We start from the raw sequence: 23,585 nt of genomic DNA, 5'->3' as shown, positions 1-23,585 counted from the left end.
TTCCTGTTAATTCAAGGAGATAGCTGATATCTTTCTAATAAATTCATTTTTAGCTGAAATTAACTAGGGTCAGATTCTGTAGTTTGCAACCTGGAAGATTGAAATAGGCAACCACCAAGGCTATAGAGAAGTTAACATTAAGCAGATCTAGTGGCATATGTCAACTTTATAGCAACAGGAACTAAAGGTTTGGAGGAAGAATCCCTCCCAAGTATGGCAGACAGTACTGAGTCATCTAAAATCCATTTTCTTGTCTTATTTTTATGTATCCTGTAGAATTATGTTTACCAATCTCCCTTGCAGTTAGCTATGGCATATGACTGAGTTCAGTGAAAAGAATGTGCATTGAGTGATGCGTGTGTCTCTTTCAGACTTGGCCCATTAAAACCTTCTACGTATGCTGCTCCATTTCCTTTTCCCTTTTTGGTTTGCTCTAAGTTTTGACTCTAGGGTAGTTTCGGACACCACATGTTGAAGATGGCAGAGCCCACACCATCCTGGGTTCTCTGAATGACTGTATGAAGGAAGGTCACCCCACTAACCTGCTCACCAGTCCAGTACTGATCCTTAATCGAGAAATAAATTTCTGTTGTGTTTGAACTATTATACTTATGGGGATCTACTTATTACAACATAGCATAAATATACAATGTATAGTACAAACCCAGGTAATCAAGGACATTCAAATTCAGAACAACACCAGCAGCAAGACTGACTTGATGTTGAGTCCCTGAATTGATGGTCTACAGCTTTGGAATTTCTCTCAATTAGGAAAAATACAGATAACAACGGGGATAAAATCTCTCAGGGTCGATTATGCAACTACAGCTACACAGGTTGAAAGGATGCAGGCACAAAAGCTCATTAGAGATTTGACAATCCTGAATAGAATTGAGGAATTTATTAGAGATCAATAAATCCTAAATTTTTGTTTCTCTTTCGTGCATTAAAGTATCTCCAGACTAGAGATAATGAAAAAGATAAATTATAACTTTGGTTCTGCTTTTACCCCTTTAACCTAGTTTTTTCCTTCTCAAATAGATCCAAGTAATGCATCTTACTCTCCCTCCTGGGTCTCTTTTCCCATCCTTTCATTTTAATTCATTTCCCAATCTCCCCCTTTTTAACTCCCTCTCAAGTGGATGGTTTCTTGGTGTCTCAGGCAGACTTGGGTAATCAGTTCTTAGAACCACACAGTACCTTGAGTATGTACCTAACGTTTGTTGAACCAAGAAATTATTCTTGTTTTCTATTTTTAATGAGACAACATTGCACTAATGTCTCCTCTCCGTGTTCAAGTTGAAAGAGACCTTAGAGATCATCTAGTCCAGTCATTACACACACGCACACACACACACACACACACACACACACACACACACTCACACACCCTTCCACAATATAGAGTTCCCTTTTACAGCATCTCTGATGTGGCCCATCCAGTCTGTACATGCATATTTCTGGTGATGAGAAGCTTACTGCTTTACAAGAAAGCCTATGCCATTGAATGACAGCTCCAAAGTTTTAAAAGTTGTTCTAATGTTAGATAAAAAATATTTCTCCATAAAACTTTCACTGATTGCTCAACATTGGGGTTCCTTTGTGATCACATATCCCAGTAGAAATTCCCTTGCTTGGGAGTCAGAAAAATCTGGTTTCTAGCTCCACTTTTGCAGCTGACCAACTAGCTGACCTCAGGCAAATTGTTCCTCCTCTCCCACATGAAATGTCCTCAACTATGAAATAAGAGGTAGGAAAAATATTATATTTAAGATCATTGATTAAAATAATGCTTACAACAGAAACCTATTACACACCATTACATGCTTACCTCCAGGCTAGCTCTGATTCATCAGTTAACACAATTTTGGTAAGGCTATTTAACCAGCCAAAATATTACCAATTTGTATTACTATTCCATCCACAATTATCTATCTTCTCCACAGAGATATCAGAAAAAAATCTTCATAGTCGTACTGAAGTCCAGATACAACACCTGTGTTTATATTCCTCATAATCCCAACAAAAGTTAAATATGAGTAAATTTGTATGACTTGCTTTAAGGCATTGAAACTTGACATTCTTTTCTAAATATCCTCAAATCATTAGGCTGAGTCTATCTTTGACCAGTTCTTAAAATATAAAGATACTTAGTAAATCATGGATAGTCAAAGGACATGCTTTCTGTGCCAACACCATGATCTGCCCAGTACAGTTCCACCAGTTCCAATGCACCCAAAATGAAACCCCAGGCGAAGAGATGTTTCTTTCCTGCCACTGTGGTACACAAAGGTCAGACATCAAGCACCAATACTGCATCTTGGAGAAGCATGCTACTGAGATAACAGCAGAACATTGAATTAAAAATGGGTTTTCCTTGGGGCTTCCCTGGTGGCGCAGTGGTTGAGAATCTGCCTGCCAATGCAGGGGACACAGGTTCGAGCCCTGGTCTGGGAAGATCCCACATGCCGCAGAGCAACTGGGCCCGTGAGCCACAATTACTGAGCCTGCGCGTCTGGAGCCTGTGCTCCGCAACAAGAGAGGCCGCGATAGTGAGAGGCCCGCGCACCGCGATGAAGAGTGGCCCCCGCTTGCCACAACTAGAGAAAGCCCTCGCACAGAAACGAAGACCCAACACAACCATAAATAAAATAAATAAATAAATAAATAAACAAACAAAAAATGGGTTTTCCATCAAGATGGGTCTTATTAATGGAGTCAGAGGCTGTGTAATGTACTGTGTCAAGTGTATAAGTGCATATCAGATGGCATCAAAGACACAGGTAAAATCTAAAAAAGATATGTATGTGTATAGCTGATTCACTTTGCTGTACACCTGAAACACAACATTGTAAATCAACTATGCTCCAATAAAACTTTTTAGAAAAAGACACAAGTAAGATGAGAATTAGGAGCACAGGATAAATTAGACAAGATGGAAGTGGCCTGAATCCACCCAATGACTGGCTGCCTGGATGTGTTGTATATGCTCTGGCTTGAGTTTACTTATGGGAGGGAGTCAGCTTCATACAGAGGGACTGAGAGTTGAAAGACTAGTTAAAATGAGAAAAGCCTGGTACTATCTCTTTGGAGGATATTTCTGGTCTTTCAGCTTTCCTTGGAAAGTCTCTAAGCTCTGTTTAGTTTTCTGAAACAGTTCAGATTACTCCACAGTTTCTAGTAATATTTAATATAAATCTCAAATCAGTTAGGTCATATCTACTTAGGCCCAACATGTACTATAAAGTAGGAAGGTTCATTGTGAGTACAATAGGGAGAGGGAAGGAACGCTAACAATAAACATAAAAACTGAGGACAAAAATCACTTGATGGAAATCTCTATGCAGAAGCATCAGCCCAGGGTGATTCTCTAGGAAGCTGGAGAACTGCCCTGGGGTACCTGATGTCATCTGATCCCTATCCATAATGCTAGAAACATAGTAAAACAAGCCTAAAATCCACTTGGAACCAGTCAGGGTCCTGCTTCACTGCAATAATCTCAAGAATACCCATTCCCCTCTAAGAAGCTGCCCTTTGGGATGTTCCTGTAACGCATCCCAGTTTCAGGCTCTCTCCTACTGAAACTGGTCCTGTTGGGACTGTAGCCGGAAGAGTTGCTTCTGGTTGGAAGCTTTGATGGAGATGTCCAAGAGAAATGAGTCTGTGAGTACCTGGGATGGAAGAACTATTTCGCAGAACCAACTTTTCTCTCTTAGTGTCAAAAAGGGTTGAAATCAGTAGGAAGAACCACCCCTGTCAGTCAGCTCCCTCTATGTTCAGCTGCCCTGTAAAGTATCCTAACTAGGGTGGTTTTCATCAAGTAAATATGCCCTTAAATCCTTTGTAGCCAAAGGTTACAAAGCCTTTGCAAGGGTGGGTGGACCACAAAAAAGAGATCCGTGAGCATATTTTTACATTGGCAAGAAAAGCAAAATGTCACTCAACTAAATTTAAGATTGTTCACACACATCTGCTACCACCAGAATGTTATAAAAAAAAAAAAAAAAAAAGAAGAAGAAAGAAAGAAAAAAGAAATGCAAATAGCTCACAGTCTAAATAGCTCTGGACATTTTTCTATTCTTCAGATGACTTATGCTATTTCAACAATGATTGAAAGGCTATCAAAGCAGAAGCCAAAACATGTTTGTGGTCTATCACATAGGGACAATTTTTGGTTAAATAAATACACAGACAACCCATATCTCAACTAGAAAATATATATGTTAGATAGCTGTTGTTATAAATATATCACTAAAATGTGTGCAAAAAATCTAGAAATATAAAATGTTACACTGCAGACAATATCATAAGTAAATCACATCCCTAAGAGATAGAGACAAAGACTGCTAGAAAATACATTTCTGAATCAGGTACATGTCCTCCCATTTCAGAACATAAAGCTGATGCATCTTATGACATGAGCCTCAAGTCCTCTAAATTAGAATGTTACAGTGTAATCAACCAGAGTGATTTGTCTAAAGACTACGGCTGCAAGAAATGGATACAGTTTATCAAAAAGGAACAATCAAAGTTTTAAAAACACAGAAGTCTGCTCAACAGTGTGTGAAAGGCCCTACTTATTCATCTCAAAAATCAAAGCATAATTGTAAAACACAGGGAAATTAAACTAAAACAGCTGGAATCATAAATCTACCTTTCTTTTCAAAAATGGAGTTCTTTTAAATATTGGCATCAATTAAAGAAATCATTGGTGGATCTATTAAACATAGCTGACAAAAATATATAACAAGGGCTCCTTAATATAAAACTAAGTCACAGCCTTTAAAATTTTCTACCAAATACACTGTCAAAATGTAAGTGCCATTTATCCAAAAATCAAATGCCAAATTACTGAAGACTTAAGAATCAACAGTAAATTCACTTGGAAGTTATCTATAACAGAAAAAATTAGTTATATTTTAATTAGGGGTTTAGCGAAGTAAATTGTATTTACAATGGTTTTTACATAGGAGGAGAACTACTGAGGGAAATAAATTCCATATTACAATAATATAAAAAGATAGTTTTATCAGACTTTAAAATAAGTGGTTCAGCATAAATAAATGTTCCAAACCTCACGTAACTGGCCTGAGAAAAGATAATTATTTGTTATATTACTTTTTTATGACACTCTGTTCCCTTAGACAACTTTGAATAGCTAATCAAAATATCTGTGGAGGTCATTCTTCATAGCATTTCAAAGTATCATTTCTTCATTGGCTGTGTGATATAACAGTATCATAAAACTATATCTTCGACAGTTTTAAGGAGGTTGTTATATGATATTTTTGAATAAACTATTTTTTAAATTTCTGGCTTGAACAGTTAAATTGGACTACTTTGAAACAAATTAAATACTTCAGTGATGCTAAGGGTACCTCTCCAGTGGTCCATATCTAATCATTTTATAAAAGGATCTGCACTTTCCACTTACTATAGGCTTTTACTGTACATATTTTATACCAGTAAATTTAAAATTTCATAAGTCATCAAATATCTCCTATGTGTGCCAACATTAGAATACCTAGACATTTTCTCTTTTGGTAAGTGAAATATAATCTGCAATTTAAAAGTTTAAAACTATCCTTTAAAATGAGTGCAAATCAGAAATAACTTTCCAAAGAGAGCCTGGTATTTACGAAAGGCAACAAACTGTACATTTAGAACTATTTAAATGAGTATTTTAAAATGCTATCCAAAGCAACTGTTTTGTCCAACTGCAATGCAATTAATTTGTGGTAAATTAAAACAAAAACTTAGATTATAAAGATTCAAAGTACCAAGCATTCACATGCCAACTGATGCAATGAGAAAGCAATTTTTCAAAATAACATAGTCACACTTTCTAATACAGTATTTTTAAATGGTTAATCCTGAATTTCAAATGAAGACCATTACATTTTATGGCTTAAATTTAAGCTTTAAGCTTATAGCTTAAATTTAGACTAACTCGGTTAGAGTTTGGAGTTTCCTCTCTCCATATGTAAAAATATGATAGACCTAAAATAGATGATAGACCTTTGGAAAACTTACACTGTCAGATTGCTTGCCCTGGTCACAGTCCCACGCCGTTGTTCGCTGGCCTGACCTCTCCATGGTGCTGAAGAGTTACTCTTGCCCATTTGAGAGGAAAGAGTTGTTTATTCAAACAGGCTTTGCAAGAAATCCATAAAGGGCTGTCTGTGTTAGCAAGTGAAGTTACCTGAAGAATTTCTGTAACACATACTACAAAGAAGATGCTTTACCCTTCAGTTATCAACCACGATGCTCACGCAGCTCCAAGAAGATTTTGGAACAGAAATCTTCAAGTATTGACAAAAAAGAGGGAGAGATCTTTGGGAGATGAAGTTTGCTGATTTTTCTCAGTGTTCTTCAAATTGAGGGAAAAAAAAGAGAGAAACTACAGGCTACTCAGAGAACAGAGGATTCCAGAAAAGTTCTTGATCTTAATGCAGAAAACAAGCTCCCATTAGTCCAAAGAAGCCAATTCACTTCATTCTATCATTGCATCTATTTTTTGATTAAACAAAAATAAAGCTCAGAATTCCACAAGGCACTGCACACACTATGTAAACAGGTATGCCTCAATCTAGCCCCAGCCTCTGTCTGCTGAAGACTATCACAGCAGAAATCAGGCTCTTGTGGCTTTCACAGATTACCTCTTTCTGAGGCTGAAACGTATAAAGAGCCACATGACACCCAATGAAGTCATCTCTAAAGCAGGTCACAGTTGCCGCTGTATGTAGATGGAGTTCTTCTAGTGAAGTGTTTGGCATAGTGATTTTCTTGAAAATCTACTTGCATTAAATAGTGTGGCCTTCTATCAATATACTTAACCCTATCAATACAGTGCCATGAAGAGAAAATCAATTTATTCCTCACAGGTAAAGAAGAGGTTTCCCCTCATGGAGCTCTAAAGGGAACTAGAGGAACCGTAGAGACAGATAGAAACTTCTAAAACGTCTCTCAGAATTTTTAGCATTTAAAAAAATCATTATTTTTTAATGCCAAGCTATGAAGATTGCAAAATAAAAATTAAGGCAACTGTCTTCAACTCCAGACAACATTTTATTTGATGGAATTTAAGAATGTTTCACTGACAAAAAATTTTTACTAACACCTGTCTCTGAAAGGATTTGAGTATGTTTTCAAATGTTGGTAGGAAATTTCTTTTACTCATTATTTCTAGATGTTTTTCAGCTCTGAATACAGTAACAAAAGTTTAACTATACTATAGGTAATTTTTACATGTAACTGGTAATAAATAGTATACAAAGATATTTAAAAGAATGTATAATAATGAGAAATATCCATTTCCATTCTGTGTAGTGTATTTTTCTCTTTCTCAACATGTAGTCACACATCATAACTTAGGATTTTCAGTCATAGTTGACTTTCTTGTCAGCTAATAGTTAAATCATCTAATCTCTCTTCATGCAAACTAAAAATCCTCATAGTCAAAGTGAAGATTAAATTGAAACTAATCTAATCAGTGCCTATTGACTGTATCCTCTTTTAATAAAAACCAAAATGGATCAAACAACAGAAACCTTCCTTGGTGAGCACAGTACTTATAATTTTGAGAAAGAAAAGAACTATAAATTCTAGGAAAACAGAATTTTCAACACAATCAGTGCCACTGGGAAAATTCTATTAAAACAATAATGGGTGTTTTGGTATCAGACCCAGGGAAAATTTGCTTAAGCATCGCCTCAAGGCACATCATTTATGATACAAAAATATCGAGATGAAAATTAGAAAAAATATTGATCACCTGGGTGATCATGTCTGTTTCTTAAATAAAATTGAATATTTTTGCAATTTCTCTAACTCACAGTTTTCTATTCTTTACGATAATAAGGATTACCTAAGACATTAAAAAAAAAAATACAGAATTCCCAGATACTCTAATTCAAAAGATCTACTGTGGTTCTGGAATCTGTGGGTTTTTTTAAAGCTTTCAAAGTAATTCTTTTGCAGAAAACACTGCAATAATGAATACATTACAATGTATACAATCATATAAAAGTCAAGATAAGTACAAAAATATATATGATACTTATCATAATAAAAGGCCAAATGGTTGCTACATGAAGCGTCCAATGCTGGAGGTTCCCTTCTTCCCATCTCCTCAGATTTCCATGAGGAAGAAATTTCCTAAATACCCCCAGACTCTGATTTCCACCCTTTAATCCACTCCAGGAAGGTAGAAGGAGTTACCTTAACTGCAGGATTAGGCAAAGGCACTGGCAACCCAACATCATTCTCCCTCCATTTTTAATGGGCTCCACCTCCCTGCACAAGATCTGTGGGTGAGGCTGGCAGTATCTAGTGCTTCCTGTGATTGATAAGATTCCCTAAATCCAAAGTTGAGTAGTAGAAAGCCCAATAGCCACAAGTTCGAATTCCACCCTCAAATCCAGCTTTGACAGGAAATAAAGCTGAGATTTTTATATCCCTCTGCCTAAATCTCTTGCCTTTCAAAATAAGTTTCCAAATCAAGAACAGAAAAGGAGTTATTTACTGATTCCCTAAAACCCCATCTTCCAACACTGTTATGTCGTTGACCAGACTTGGTCTTTTTATTTAAACCCTGCTAGCCAGTTAATGTAACAAGTTTTATATGTGAACTAACTTAGTAAAATTTGCATAATACAGCTCTATGATAGAGACCTATGAAAAGGAGATGTCATGTGTAAAAATTTCATTAGAAGCTTTCAAAATGCACTGTTCAATTCATTTGAATTTTATAACTGAGCCACGTAGAAGCTCCAGCTGTTGGCACTTTTCTTCAACAGCTACTAACTCGAGAATAGTATTTCCCGAAGTGTTCCATGGATCACTAGTCCAATAAGATGTGACTCTTAACGAGTTTCCTGGTCAAAGAAGTTTAGGAGACATGAAAACAGTGATCCCCATCTTGCAAATTCAAAATGTGTATTAGCTTAGTAAGGCTCTAAGAAGTCCTGAAGTAAATAAATTAGCTTATTTCGCCCTTCCCCCAATTAACATCTATCAATATCCTATGAGACTAGTATTCCAGGTTCCACATTTTGGGAAATTCTGCTCTAGAAGATGTTTCAGCAGTCAGATTTTTGTTACTAATAATACCTAAACATCTATATAATTAATCAATGAAATGTTATCAAGGATCTCCTCTAAGTTGTCAGTACATCTGTTACAAGAATTGCCAACCATGACTGGGGAATTATGTAAATTCTGCAAGGGCAGAGGTTGTGTGTATTTGGGTGTTCATGTTATCTCCAGTGCTTGGCAAAGGGCCAGCACACAGTAGGCACTCAATATTTGTTGAATGAGTGAACAAATGATGTTGACCTAATCCAAGGATGTGAATAACTCCCCTCCCCACCCAAGATGTCTTATTTACAAAAAGAACATCCTAAAGAGTTTTAGGCCAATGAGCTTTCCAGGAAAAAAAAGGAATACAGTAGTAGATCTCACTCCAGTTCCACCACATCCAATTTCTCCTTGGATCCTAAAGCATCTTTCATACTCATTCAAAGAACGAAACGCTGATTTGTAATGATGAAACTAGATTTTATAACAGAAGGTGAAACTGGGTCTAAACTGGGGATTCAACACTTTATCTCACCTAAGCTGTAGAATTAGGACAGGATCTATGTGAGGACAAATGCTGAGACTGGACTTAAGGAAAACTGCAAAGAGAACAAATTCTTTTTCAACCCTCTTTGTGTAAAGTGAGGTACTTAATGCCTAGATTTTTGCATCTGAATTCCTAGGTTAATGACTTTGAGACCGCTTAGGAGGATTTATTATATTACTGTGGATGAATGAGTTAGTTATCAAATAGGGAATTGTCAATTTTGCATATAGTTTTGAACTCAGGAAGTGTTCAATGTTAGCAGTCGCTAAAAAAATTTTTTTTAATCCTCAAACCTAAACAACATGCTCATTTTTAAACCTATCAAGAAAAATGTCCTCAAATCATTAAGTCAAAAGGTTGATTTGGAAAAAGGAATCAATATTATCAACCAATATTCAAATACGCAAAGAGGAGAGCATTTGTGGTATAAAGATATTATTTTTTGCTGGAGAGGGTGGAGAAGAGGGAAAATGTAATTTTCCTACACTGTTGGTGGGAATGTAAATTGGTGCAACCACTAAGGAAAACAGTACGGAGGTTCCTCAAAAAACTAAAAATAGAATTGCCATATGATTCTGCAATTCCACTCCTGGGCATATATCCAGAGAAAACTGTAATTCAAAAAGATACATGCACCCCAATGTTGATAGCAGCACTATTTACAATAGCCAAGACATGGAAACAACCTAAATGTCCATCTAAAGATAACTGGATAAAAAAGATGTGGTACAATATATAATGGAATATTACTCAGCCTTAAAAAAAGAATGAAATAATGTCATTTGCAGCAACATGGATGGACCTAGAGATTATCATACTAAGTTTAGTAAGTCAGAAAGAGAAAGACAAATACCATGTTATATCACTTATATGTGGAATCTAAAATATGACACAAATGAACTTATCTACAAAGCAGAAACAGACTCACAGACATAAAGAGCAGACTTGTGGCTGCCAAGGGAGAGGGGGTGGGGGAGGGATGAACTGGGAGTTTGGGATTAGCAGATGCAAACTATTATATATAGAATAGATAAACAACAAGGTCCTGCTGTATAGCACAGGGAACTATATTCAATATCCTGTGATAAACCATAATGGAAAAGAATATGAAAAAGAATATATATATGTATAACTGAATAACTTTGCTGTACAGTAGAAATTAACACAACATTGTAAACCAACTATACTTCAATAAAATAAATTTTTTAAAAAACAAGATATTTTGTACAATTCCATTTTATTCAAACTGTAATATATGGTTATGTATTATATAATTTCTAAAACTTTGGAAAAGAAAACATTTGTTCTCTAAGACCCTTGTTTGAAGAAAAGAGAAATGGATTTACCTCTATGTAAATACCAAGAAGTCTTCTCTTCTTGTATGATTACTATATTCTCTGAACCAAAATTTGGGACAAATAGATTGGCAAAAAAATTATGCAATTTCAGGGTCTGAAAGGCTAGACGTTAGATAGAGCTTGGGTGTTGAAACATTAGAACTCATGGGACCTAAATTTATAACAGCTGGGCATAATACTGTAACTTGTCCCTGACCTGGAAAATCTAGGTTATTAAATTATTAAGTAGCACAAGGCTTACATTCTCTATAATTTTGCAGCTCTCAGGACTGTATTGGGGGGGTGGTCCCAGGAAATCCTCTTTTTAGGGCTTGAGTTTCCTCCCAAAACAAGTACGACTTTGGAAGAAGACTTTCTCCCTTTAGTCACTAAATTTTTCCCTATGTATTTAAAACCTGGAGGTTTTAAATCTCAAAAAGGGCAATAGAACTTGAGGATAATTAAGCATGTTGAATATAGGCGCACCTGCTGTGTCTGGCAGGCAGGAACCATCCTGGCTTTTGGTGGTGTACTTGGGGAGGTGTGGTAGGTCACCTGGCTGCCCGCTGTTGGCTACCCAGCTGCTCTCACTAAAAGCCAGGACCACTCCAGCAACCCCATAAATATGAGGGCTCCATGGCTTCTCTCCAGGACAGTTGGCGTAACAGAGTCTTGAGCTGGCCCAGACCACTGCTCCTGAACCTGCTCAAGAATTATAAGAATTACAGAAACTGCTCAAGGATTACAAGAACTGTAATTCTCCCTGACCAGGAGTGAAACAAGGCTTTGCACTGACCGGCCTGAGAGGTGTAACTCTGTCCTCCCCGCCATGCTGAGGATCTTCCCATCTCTTTTTCCTCAGGTCTGAAGTGAGGAGAATAATCTAGGCTTTCTTCTACTACGTATGTGGGTGTGGTCTCTCAGAAGAGGCCGACTCATTTAGAGGCAAAAGTGCTTGCACCTGACTTAAACTTTCGATCTTGAAAATTAGTTTTTAAAGGAGCAACACTAAAATAAATGCTTAATTTATTACTTTTGTAAGTACAGCTCCAATCTCAGAACATACACATGTATACATATATACTCTGAACATATGTATACATTTATATATATATATATATATATATATATATATATATATATATATATATATATATATATATATATATATATATATACACACACATATTCTAGGACACAATTTGATTCTCATAGATTCATTCGGTGAATCAGAACAGGCTCTGTGCATCCCCGGCCCCCTCCGTGCAAATCTGGGTAAAAATTTCACCTCTGCTCTTCACAAGTTTTCCACAGTGTTTTGAAAGCATGGAGTGTTTTCAAGAGCGGATTCAGAATTGACTAACATTTACTGAGAGACTTCGGGGTCCCAGGCTCTGTGCTGTTTTACGTATATAGTGCCATTTAATCTTCACAGCAATAACAATCCACCTCTGAGATGGGTATCATTTTCAGTTTGCAGATAAAGAAGGGCCTCTCAAGGGATACACCTCAGACTCACAAAAAGTGACAGGTTTTAAGTCAGGTCCTCTTACCAAGCCAGGGCCTCATTCCATGAGCCACACTGCCCCCTACAGGCCAGACCATAATAGTATGAGAACCAACGGGAAAAGTGGGCGTGGCAAGGAAGGAAGGCCCAGGCATATGGAATCAATTCAAACCAAATGGGACTAAGAATGTCCCCAAACAATCCAGAGATTTTTCTGGATTTATCTGCAGGGATATGCTAATGATTTTTTAAAAAGTATAAACCTAATGGTTTACAACGTACCATGCTATAGTTTCTTTCCATGACATCCTATTAAACAAATTACAGGTTTCTTGAAGTTGGGAGCTAAAAGAATAAGTATTTGGTCACACGAAATTGATTAATAAAAAACACAAAGCATTTTCCAGTGTTGTCCTCTATTCAATAACTAATATTTTTATGGTTAAAAAAATGTTATTCTTTGCTTCTCACTTTGATACCCACAAGTTGCATTTCTTAATAACAGTTGCTATTCAAAGTTGCTATTTCTAAAACAAATTTTTCTGTTACCACATGCCACACTGTGGTATAAGGGCACTTGATATGCACATTGCTAACAAAACTTAATATTATCTTCCCTCCTGTTGCTCTGTAATTTGGCATTGAGCAGCTGAGGTTTGAGGTTTTAATCAAAGAGCATTGAATGAGGCAATTTATAAAATCAAATGAGGATTCTTTTTTCAATTATTCCATTCACTGTTTATACCTACTAAATTGTAAAATAGTCTTAGAAATGCATTAATGCACTGGTTATCTCTTTCACTGCTTGACCGTATCTAAATGCAGGCTTACTTTCAAATGGTACGATATAGTAGAATAGTGACCCATGAAGGCTCCAGCCCAAACAGTAACCCAGGGCAAGTTCTCTTTAACTCTCATTTTCATCATCTGTAAAATGGAGATAATAACAGTACCTCCTTCATATGGTCATAGAGAGGATTAAACGAAATAATCCATGGAAAACATTAGCGAAGTGCCTGCCACATAACAAGTGCTCAGCTCTTATTAAGATGAATTTGAGAGCTCATACTGAAACATTACTGTTGCTATTTATTTCACGGCAAAAGTATTCTAAGAACTACATTAACTATTATGCTTGGCCAAAAGAGAACAGGAGCATGCAAAAACTCATTCTCGTCTCAGCACAGGGACGCCCCCAGATCAGGTTGCTGGCTTCCCATGCAGCACATGCCTGGGGCAGACAGCTAGGATGAGCAGTAATTGCAGTTATTATAGGTATGGGGGCAGGTAGAGCAGCTGGCAAGGCCCACGGGTTACGCAAGGGCAGACTGGCCTCCAACTGAGGCTGTGTCAGAGGTTAGTAGAGGGTTAGGATGAGACAGGCAGCTGATCAGATTCGAGAAGACAGACAACGGTCTAGGCAGCAACCATGATAGATCAAGTGCAGAGAAAGAGGGCTGAGGTTCAACAAGCTGGAGGGGATCTAGTAGAAGTCAGGAGCCTGGAGAATTGCCTAGGGATACATCTCACTGAGAGCATTTGACTTGGACTGAAGACTTTTAACCCTGAAGTTCCAAAGGACTTTCTGATTATTAGAGGAAGCTCATCTCTTTATGACAGGCTTAGCCAAGGTGAGCCGGGGGTCATCCTTATCCCCTCCATAAACTTGAGGTCTATTCATCTACTCATCACTGGGTCTGGCAGGCCAGTCAAGGTAGAGCAGAGTCACTTTCCTTTCATGGGGCTGCGACCAACGAAAGATGTAAGAATGAATCTTCTCGAAAGGCCTCAGCTAAGGGATAATCATGGGAGATAATAACAACCTTAGCTAGTTACACCAGCTCCAAACAACCAAGCATAAAGTTTTAAACAATTATGGCTTGGGTATTTTACCTGTCTGACAAACGAGAGGCTTGGGAATGTCCCAACATCTTGTATTTTCATATTTTATTTTGTACATTTCGTGTCACACCATTGCCATCATCAATACCAAAGTTGTTCTTATAATTAATAATCTTACTAGAATTCTGGGCAGGGTCTGCTTGTTTTCTGAAGCTAATTCCAGTAATGTTTTTTGAAACCCTGTTTTGATTCTCACTGTTTCTAGGCAATCAGGAGTGAGCCAGACTTCCACACATGGAATAGGGTCATCTTTGTCCCACGAGCACAGAGATGAAGCGTGATGACGTGGTGGTGGAGCAGGTTGCCACTCCCAGTTCAGTCTGACACACCTTATGGGAAACCAGATTGCTGGGGACACTTGAGGGAGGAAATCTCCTCTATCAAGAAACCCCAGGGAACCTGGAGGCTAGGCTAAATTAAATAAGGTAAAACTGTTAGCAAAGCTGTGCAAAGATATACATAAACGTGATGACCCACGAGGGGGAAGAACATGCATTTATGCACAAAAACACTTGAGGTGCTAGAATCAAAGCGGTGTGGCAGCATAAATATAAAGCAAAGATAGATTCTTCCAGAATTTCAATAAGCCAAAAGGATAACTGCCCTAAAGCAATACTAAAACCGTTAGATATCACTAGACGGTTGATATTAGGGCTGAGAAAGTACAAAGGCAGTAGTAAACCCAAACCTTCAACTCACAGGCAGAGTGATTTCTGATACTCAATTTCCATCATTCAAATCCAGTCTTCAGAGTCGTTTAATCTGTACCTTCTACTGACATTCACAGCGAAGGCATCCTAGACACTCAATTTTCACATTCTTTTTCACTCACAAATCACAAGTTAAATACAAACTTTACTCAGACATTTTCCAAAGTGGTTCGTGAGCGCCCTCTAGTGATAGTGAGGCCAGTTACGACAACTCACTGCCCCAAAAAATTGTCTTTAAAAAGTACAGATTCACTAAGGATTCAATTTCTGCTGTCAGCTAAAAATAGATCTTCTGCCACTGTTATTGGCACAGCCATAAGCTGAACTTACTGCTCTCTCTTTAGAATCCATAACTAGATAAAGCCATGAATTAAAGAATATGCAACACAATCATCTGAAAACATTTCAAAGTAACCTTTGCTTGATCCCAATGTGAACGCATTATTTTGGCTGTTGGGAAGGCTTTTTCACAACGGAATAAACATGATTACAAAGTAGTCAAGGAAGATTTTTTTTTTTTAAATAATATACTTGTATAGTTCATTTCTCTTCCTAACTTCTTTCAGTACTCCAGTCACAATGGCAACTGATCACAACGGCCAAATCCACACAAATCTGCATTACAATTGCTTGATCATTTATTTCCTAACACATTTGGTGTGTTTTTTTGAAAAGTAAAGGCTTCCATCAGATTCTTTCATTCCTCAGCCCTGTACTCCAGAGTTCTTAAACTGGTGGACCCGGGACAACTGTGGTCTGCACATATGGTCTATTTACATTTAAAATTTTCTTAGTGGTTGCCAACATTTAAAAATCTGGATTTCTGGCATCTTATGAAGAAAGAAAATGACCTTTGGCAACATCTTTTCTGCTTACCCACCTGGCAACATACTTGCAGGAGCCGAGGGGGGCTGCGCCTTTAGGTGATGCCTTGGTTCAGTGAGCCAGTCACAACTCAACCCCCATCAGTCACATGGGTTACTTACCTGGCCCCAAAAGCCTTTGAGATGCAACCCCTGAATTCGTGACCCCTTTCAATTCTTCCTGTGAAGGTTCTCTTTAAAATCCTTATAACCAAGCTAATCTTCTATTCTGTTCTCACCACAAAATGCTACTGACACAGACTAAAAGGAACGCGCTATTATAAAGAAAAGTAAAAAGATGTTCTCCATAATGGAGGAATGCCAACACACAAACGAGCAGTTTAGGTTGATTTCAAATGCAATCAATTCCCTCAGACTTGATTAAGTTCACTGTGTGTTTATGAATCATGTCTTTGTTTTGAGAGGACAAAACCCTCACCATGGGTTCACGCATAGCAAACAAGCAACTTGTAGATCTATCACAAACCACCTGCTCACATCCCAAGATTTCTTTCTTGGAACCAAAGCCCTAGAGACCAGGTGATTGGCCAACCAAGTCATGAAAAGGAGACATGCACTCACAGGTGTGCTGCTGTCCGAGAAGGTGTTCATGCTCACGGAGCTGCTCAGCTTGTCTGAGGACACGGAAGGTGGGGATGGGCTCCTCTTCTCCACGGGGTCCTGCCGCTGCAGATACTCGCGCCACGCTCGCTGAATGCTGCCAAAAAACAACAACAAAAAAAACAGCGCACACACCGTCACTCCCCGGCCACACACTCGGCAAAGCACAAGGAATCTGAAGGAATTGGCTATGGGGATGGGGAAACTGACACACATAGAACGTGACACGGGAAATCAGAAGGCCTGGACTGTCTATGTTACTGGTTCGACTTTTACAGACTGGCCTGAGCTCAATCAGTCTCCAAGAATCAACTTAGTCAGAAAAAGTCATCCATCAAAGTGAAACTAGTTTGCACATGTAAATGTACATGCTTTGATTTATGGGACACAAAATCTTTCAACTTCTCATCCTTTTTTCAAATGAGAATAATAAATAGGCTGACGTATCACTTATTCATTCACTCAATACATCATTGTTGAAGGACCATTCTGTGCCAGGGTCAGCGCTTTGCTCTGGACAGAGACTACAGGGCCGCTCTAGTGGGGGCCATTCACAAAGACCTCAAGGTGAGGGGTGTTCTGTGGTGTTAGACAGTGTAGTCTGCGTGGCCAAATGCAGTGGCCCTGCTCCGGGCACATGTCAGATAAGAGGCCTACGGTCATGGATTTTACATACTGTGGAAGGAAACTGGTGTTGTATGATAAATAAACAAAGAAATGGACAGAGAAGACAAAATATTTGAAAGTATTATGTACTATTCAGAAAATTAAAGTAACCCTTGATTAGGTGGCTTCTTGAGATTTCACCCAAGGAAGCTCTTTATTTCCTGTGATTATTATCCCAAAAGTGTCATCTTCTGATTTGGATAATAGAAACCTCTTCTTTGTGAAAGCTAAGTGATTTCTTTTTCCATTTGAACTAGCTTCTAATCTTTGAGATTAAGATCTAGATTTCCACATGTAATCAGGGAACAGAATCTATTTTCTCCTGGGGGTTAGCCTGACATGAAGACCAACTGTCAGGGTTCAGCTTTTTAGAATAGTTTTAAATGTTTTCACTGATTCTATCACCATCTCTTTTTGACTTCTGGAAGCCTCTGATTTTCTATAATTCTTCCACATACAACCAAAGTCACTAAAGGTGTTTCTGTGTAAACAAACTGATTTATTTTCATTTGGCTAGAACGGTTCAAAGACCATCAGTTCTCAACAGCCAGAGGATATAAAGAACACGTTAATGCTACCACATTATTGAATTTGTATGTGTTCCCTAATTTATTAAGGCTCTGTGAGTTATAATGCTCAAGGAAAAGTCCAGAAACTACAGTGAAACAACCTTGGGATCAGAGGCCAATTTCCCTGAAACTATGAACCTTCAGCTTCTGGGGCCCTTACTGAGAGGCCAGAAGCTTCTTGCCTTGGGTCATATGTGGTCACTATTTTCTTATGCAATGTCTGCTCAAAATGCACCCTTATTTATTTATTTTCCTTTGGTCTAAAGATTTTAAACAGAATCTCAGAGAGGGTCCTGTAAGATTATGTGCCTGAATTTGGTAATCCCGTTGTTTCTTCTGGGATCCATTTTATTAAGGGAGTATCGCATTTTGGCCAGCTGATTTCCACGCCATCCAAAGTGCTTGAAGCGTTGGGCAACTCCCAGAGCCCTGCTGACAAGTTCTGCCACTTTACGGCACTTAAAGCCGTAAACCTGCGCATAAGGGCTTAAAAACGTGTGACATTTTTTAAGTAATTTAAAAAATAGAAAATACTGACAACCCATAAGATACCCACAAGTTTATAGGACTACAGGTATTCCTCTCCCAGCCCCCTCCCTTTTTAATTGCCTTGATTATTCAGAAAATATAGGAAGAAAATGTAGTAGGCATTTGAGACATTACAATTTAGCTTGTTGAACACCAGGGGGCAGCGTGACACCTTTAAAAAACAACGATGCTGGACAAAACCCAGGTGAGGTCTGCAAAGAATTTAAAGCATCCCCTTCCCCATCCTAGTTCTATGGAATCTGGAAAGTGACATATCAGTTTTCATTAAGTCAGAGATTAAAAAGACAATATTCTTTCCTTCCAAGTAGATGGATATCCTCTTCTTGTTTTAATTGACAAGAAAATGTGATAATATTAAATACGTTTAAAATGTGTATTAAAATCAGCTAAGCCCACTCGCTGCCTTAATACAGAAGCTATTTTAATTTTTGGATATTTACCTTACTATCCTTGTCTACATATATGAAAACAATTTTACTTAGTTGAAAGCATACTACACTATATTTCATTCTTTTTTTAAATTTCGGGGTCAAAAAAGAGAGGCCAGTCATGTCATACAAGGCTATTACTCTAAATTGCTACATTGTTTTTTTTTAATGGTGGAGCCATGCTACTCTCTGAATCATATAAAAGTGTTTACATTACACACGAACTCCCCTTTGACGACACTGATGTGACGTTCATAGGTTAAATTAGTCTAATATTAGCTCTCGGAATACCATCTCTAAATGCTATTTTACTGTACTAGGGAACTGAAACAAAATGTAGAAGCATTTGTCCTTCCGTCAAAGGGAATCACTTCTCATCTTCTCATCCTAGCTTTACCACAATTCCTACTCACCAGTCTCCTTTACGGCTGCAGAGTAAACCCTGAGCACCAACTACCTTGACATTCGTACTTCTGAAACTAAGCAGTGCCATCAGTATAATGCTTTAAAAAGCTGGTCGCAGTAAGGGAGCACATTTTGTGTGTTCCTACATTTTGAATTATAAATAAGGTATAGAAGTTTACTTCAAAAGAGATGATAAATACATTTTTCAATTTCCTTGCCAGGTCAATTCCAATTTATCTTCTCTCAGCTCAGGGATGGCATAATCGCTTGCCTCTGCCCTTTCGTTATATATCGTCAGCATGGTGCAGTATATGGCGCAGGTGGCTCCCTCCTGCACTCACAACTACTTGGGACTCACAGCTTGTGCTGTTCTGGTTGTCACTGGATGTCCTCACATAGAAGAGTAGAAGAGAGGGCTCTGTGAGAGCTGGCATGCTTAGAGGAGGTTTGAGGGAGTCCTGGTTACTTTAATTAGCTTTCAAGGATGGATGGGATTTAGATTGCTAGGGAGGAAGAGGAAAGACCTCTGGACAAAGGCATGGAAGGGAGGGTACCAGGCAGGATGCAGAACGGTCCCAGAAAATAGTGGTACGGCATGAGGGTATGAAGACAGGAAGAGGATTCTGATGTCACCCCGGGCCAGGCTGGGGGAACACTGAGCAGTACCTGCCCCTTGTGAGGGGGAACCCCCATCCTGGCACAATTGGTAGTTGCCAGACCCTCAACTTTTCAAAGACAGTCAGAAATCTGGATTCATCTGTGAAAGTTACTAGTTCTTAAATGTTACTAAATAATTGTTAAAATTTCAAAATACATTATTACCCAAGTAATCTGAATTTGAGGATGGGGAAAAAAGGGCACCATCAAAGAGGACACAAGTCTGAGTATCTTGGGAAACAACAACTAATTACATATAGCTCTTTTTGTGTGTATTCTCCCACACAATCCTTACCAGAAGTGGGCTATGGGAAAGACTCTTTTATTATCATAGAGGTAGGTTTTGCCTGCCCACCATTAACTTCTCCTTCTCTTGGTTCCAGCACTCATTTTCCCTTGAGGACCCACCAACCCTCAACCAATGAGCTATGGATGGGGCAGATCCTACCCCTCCACTGTAGAGAGCAGCCCGTGAGCTGGGGCTGAGCAACCAGAGGGCAGTGACTGGTTCATGGATGCTCACATGGCTCAAGCCGGGCAGTGAGAGGCTGCAGAGAAAGAAGCCCCCTCCTGCACCTGGAGCTTTTCAACTGGTAGCATGTAAGCCTAGAGCTGTCCGTGACCACTTTGCCACAATGCTGGGAGAGAAGCAATAATGTAGAGAGAGGAGCTTACAGAAGAAGAAGACAAGAGATGCCTGATGACCTTGCTTGAAACACATTAGCCCCCGGGTGTTTCTGTTAGGTGATCTAATAAAATCTCTTTTTATACACAAGTTAGTTTGAGTTGAGTTTCTGTTACTTGCAACCAACAGTCCTGGCCAAGTTCTGGGGGATAAGATGAGAACTGACTGATGTAACACTTGAACCAGTTTCCCCTGTCTCCCCTTAACATTGTAATCCCTCCTCATGGTTTGGCAAAAGGAAGAAATGAAGTAGGAGTAAGATGATGGGTTTGGCTTGTCACATAGTGACTTTGAGTAGGTAAGTAGAACCCCTATTTGTTTAAGTCTCTGTTAGTTAAATTTTCTACATGCAACTAAAATATACCCTAACAGATTTGCCATATTTGTATTATTTGGTGTCTGCCCCAACCCTGTATCTTGATACAGACCTGCCCAAATGCCAGGAAAGGGTCACTGAAGGCACTAGGCAGGTTTCCCACAGCATTTGCCCATAAATCTAGGCTGCTTCCCCTCCCCCCAGTTTCTGCCCAGTTTGTAACTCCTGGCTTCAGCTCCCTAATTTGACTGTTGGTACTTCCTAAGCATCACAGAGTTGTGTTCTTCTGGATCTTCCTGCAGGTTTCTTCACCAACACCTATGACCACCTTGAGTTTCAACAACACCCAACTCTCTCACAGGTGGAAATTTGGGCCACTTGGGTCTTGGCTCTATAATGCTCTTTTCTTTGTGAAGACTGAGAAAGCACTTCAGAAATAAGGCACACAGAGTCGACTGAGTCTACAAGTGAGAACAGTAGCTCTGGGAGGTATTAACCACTCAAAAACAAGAGTTATCAGATTAGCCTGGTCCACATACCTCTTTTCCAATGAGTCCTATTCCTCCACTAGATTGTGAAGCCCTGGAGGGCAGTGACCATGTGTATAGTGACCATCACATCTATATAGTTCTAGGAATATGGTAAGTTGGTGATCAACAAATATATTCTCCAAAGATTGTGTCCCAGAAATAGCTCAGTAAATGCTCAAAGCAGAAAAGGTTTTACCTCATGAGGAAGTGTGGTTATAAACAAGTGTGTTTACTGAATTCTTCAGCTCTGTGACTTTGGTTTGGTACTTTCTTATATTTTCTCTCTCTCTGTTGAAGTTCTCATTGTATTCATTCATTCTTCTGAGTTCAGTGAGCATATTTATGACCATTACTCTGAACGCTTTATCAGGTAATTTACTTATCTCCATTTCATTAAGGTTTTTTCCTAAGGTTTTATCTTCTTCTTTTATTTGGAACATATTTCTCTGTTTCTTTACTTTGCTTGGTTCTCTGTGTTGGTTTCTATGCATTAGATGAAACAGCCACCCCTCCCAGTCTTGAAGGGTTGGCCATGTGCAGGAGACAAACCTTATCATTCAACCTTGCCCCAGCTCTTGCTTGTCTCTCAAACCTCTGTTTATCCAAGCAACCCTTTTTATTTTTAATAACTCCCAGTAGGTAAGGGTGTTCCAAGACCAGTCAGTGTCACAAAGGGGAGGATCTCAGTCAGCACCTAGATCTGGACTGATTGGAAGCCAGACCCTCAGGCAGCAGCTTTCAAAAAATACAAATTTATACAGTCTTGTGGGACCACGGGCACAAGCTCTGCTGGCCTCCAGAACCAGAAGGAGATCAAGGGGGTAAAATCCCCTGGGTGGCAGCCACAATAAACAGGGCACCAGAGGTAAAAACTGGGGTACCAGACACATATGAGAGCTCCTCTCCAAGAGACGCTGAAGCTCTGAAGTACGGCAGAGGGAGAGCCTGAAGATAGTGCCCACCGTCCGAGGTCCCAGGCAAGGTTTACAGTCAGCCCTTAGATGCGTATTTAATGAGAAGCCAGCCCCTTTCACATCAAGACTGAGCTCCTGGGTCTCCTGTCTCTTGCTGTGCCCTGGGAGTGGTAGATATTTAAGAACACTTTCTCCAGGGACTTCCCTGGTGGTCCTGTGGTTAGGACTTTGCCTTCCAATGCAGGGGGTGTGGGTTTGATTCCTGGTTGGAGAACTAAGATCCCACATGCCTTGCGGCCAAAAAAACCAGAACATAAAACAGAAGCAGTATTGTAACATATTCAATAAAGGCTTTAAAAATGGTCCACATCAAAAAAGTCTTTTTTTAAAAAAAAAAAAGAACACTTTCTCCATTGGTTATAGTCTATATCCTTCCCCTCCAATGTCGAGAGTAGCCTGTGTGCTGGGGCTGACCAGCTTTAAAATTAGCAAATGAATTTCTTTCACATAAAGTCTAGGCACTTTTTAAAGGGCTGCTTCTGCGCTGAGCCCTGGAGTGGGTGAATCTGCATGAGGGCCCTTTAAGAGATGTTCCTTAGTTCACCACAGCCTCTAGGATCTCAGGGGCACAAGCTCCAATGGTCTTCAAAGCCAAATGTTTCAGGGGCTCATCTCTCAGGTTCCAGTCATGAAAGTTGGGGTGCTCAATGTGGGGTATAATTCTTTTGCTCCTCAGAGAGAAGCTCCGGGTTTTGAGTTCCCTCCCGAATGGGGGTCGTCACCAGGGATGGGGCTCATGGAGAGCTTGTGTCTCGGCCTTTCCTACCCATTTTGATGTGGTTTCCCTCTTGTTTGCCCAACGTGAAGGGGTCACTCCACCAGTTTTTCGGGGTGTTTTTGTTTTGTTTTGTTTTTTTCAGAGGGAATTGTTCCATAGGTAGCTGTAGATTCAGTGTGTCTGTGGGAAGAAATGGTTCAGGATCTTTCTATGTTACCATCTTGAAGGAACCTCCCAGAAACTAAATGTGTTTAGAGTGATATAGATTCTTGCTCAGTTTCACTTCTCAATAGCTGTGGCCTTGGGAAAAATACTAAACGTAGTGGCCTATATTTTGCTTATGCACAAAATGGGAACAACAATAACTTCTTTGTAATTCTTGCAAGGAGTCAAGGATACGGTATTTAAGTCACTTAGCCCCAAACTTGACAAATAGACGTCCTAGATAAATCATTATAATTACTTAAGAAAATCAAGCACTTTCAAATATTTTTAAGTAATATGTGCAAATCATATACATTGA

General features: G+C 39.0%; 1 protein-coding gene across 1 annotated transcript in view; it reads right to left on the bottom strand.

Annotated features, from left to right (window-relative positions):
* Positions 1–12,080: 12,080 nt before the first annotated feature.
* IQCJ (IQ motif containing J) overlaps positions 12,081–23,585 on the bottom strand; it is a 42,694-nt gene continuing 31,189 nt past the window's right edge. The window contains exon 3 of the mRNA XM_082461068.1: positions 12,081–16,662. Coding sequence (XP_082317194.1) covers positions 16,380–16,662 — 283 coding nt within the window. The 3' untranslated portion in view covers positions 12,081–16,379. The remainder of the gene's footprint in view (positions 16,663–23,585) is intronic.

The sequence above is a fragment of the Balaenoptera physalus genome, assembly GCF_965194825.1.
Source record: "Balaenoptera physalus genome assembly, chromosome: 4".
NCBI lineage: Eukaryota > Metazoa > Chordata > Mammalia > Artiodactyla > Balaenopteridae > Balaenoptera > Balaenoptera physalus.
This window is presented reverse-complemented; position numbering and strand designations above follow the sequence as displayed.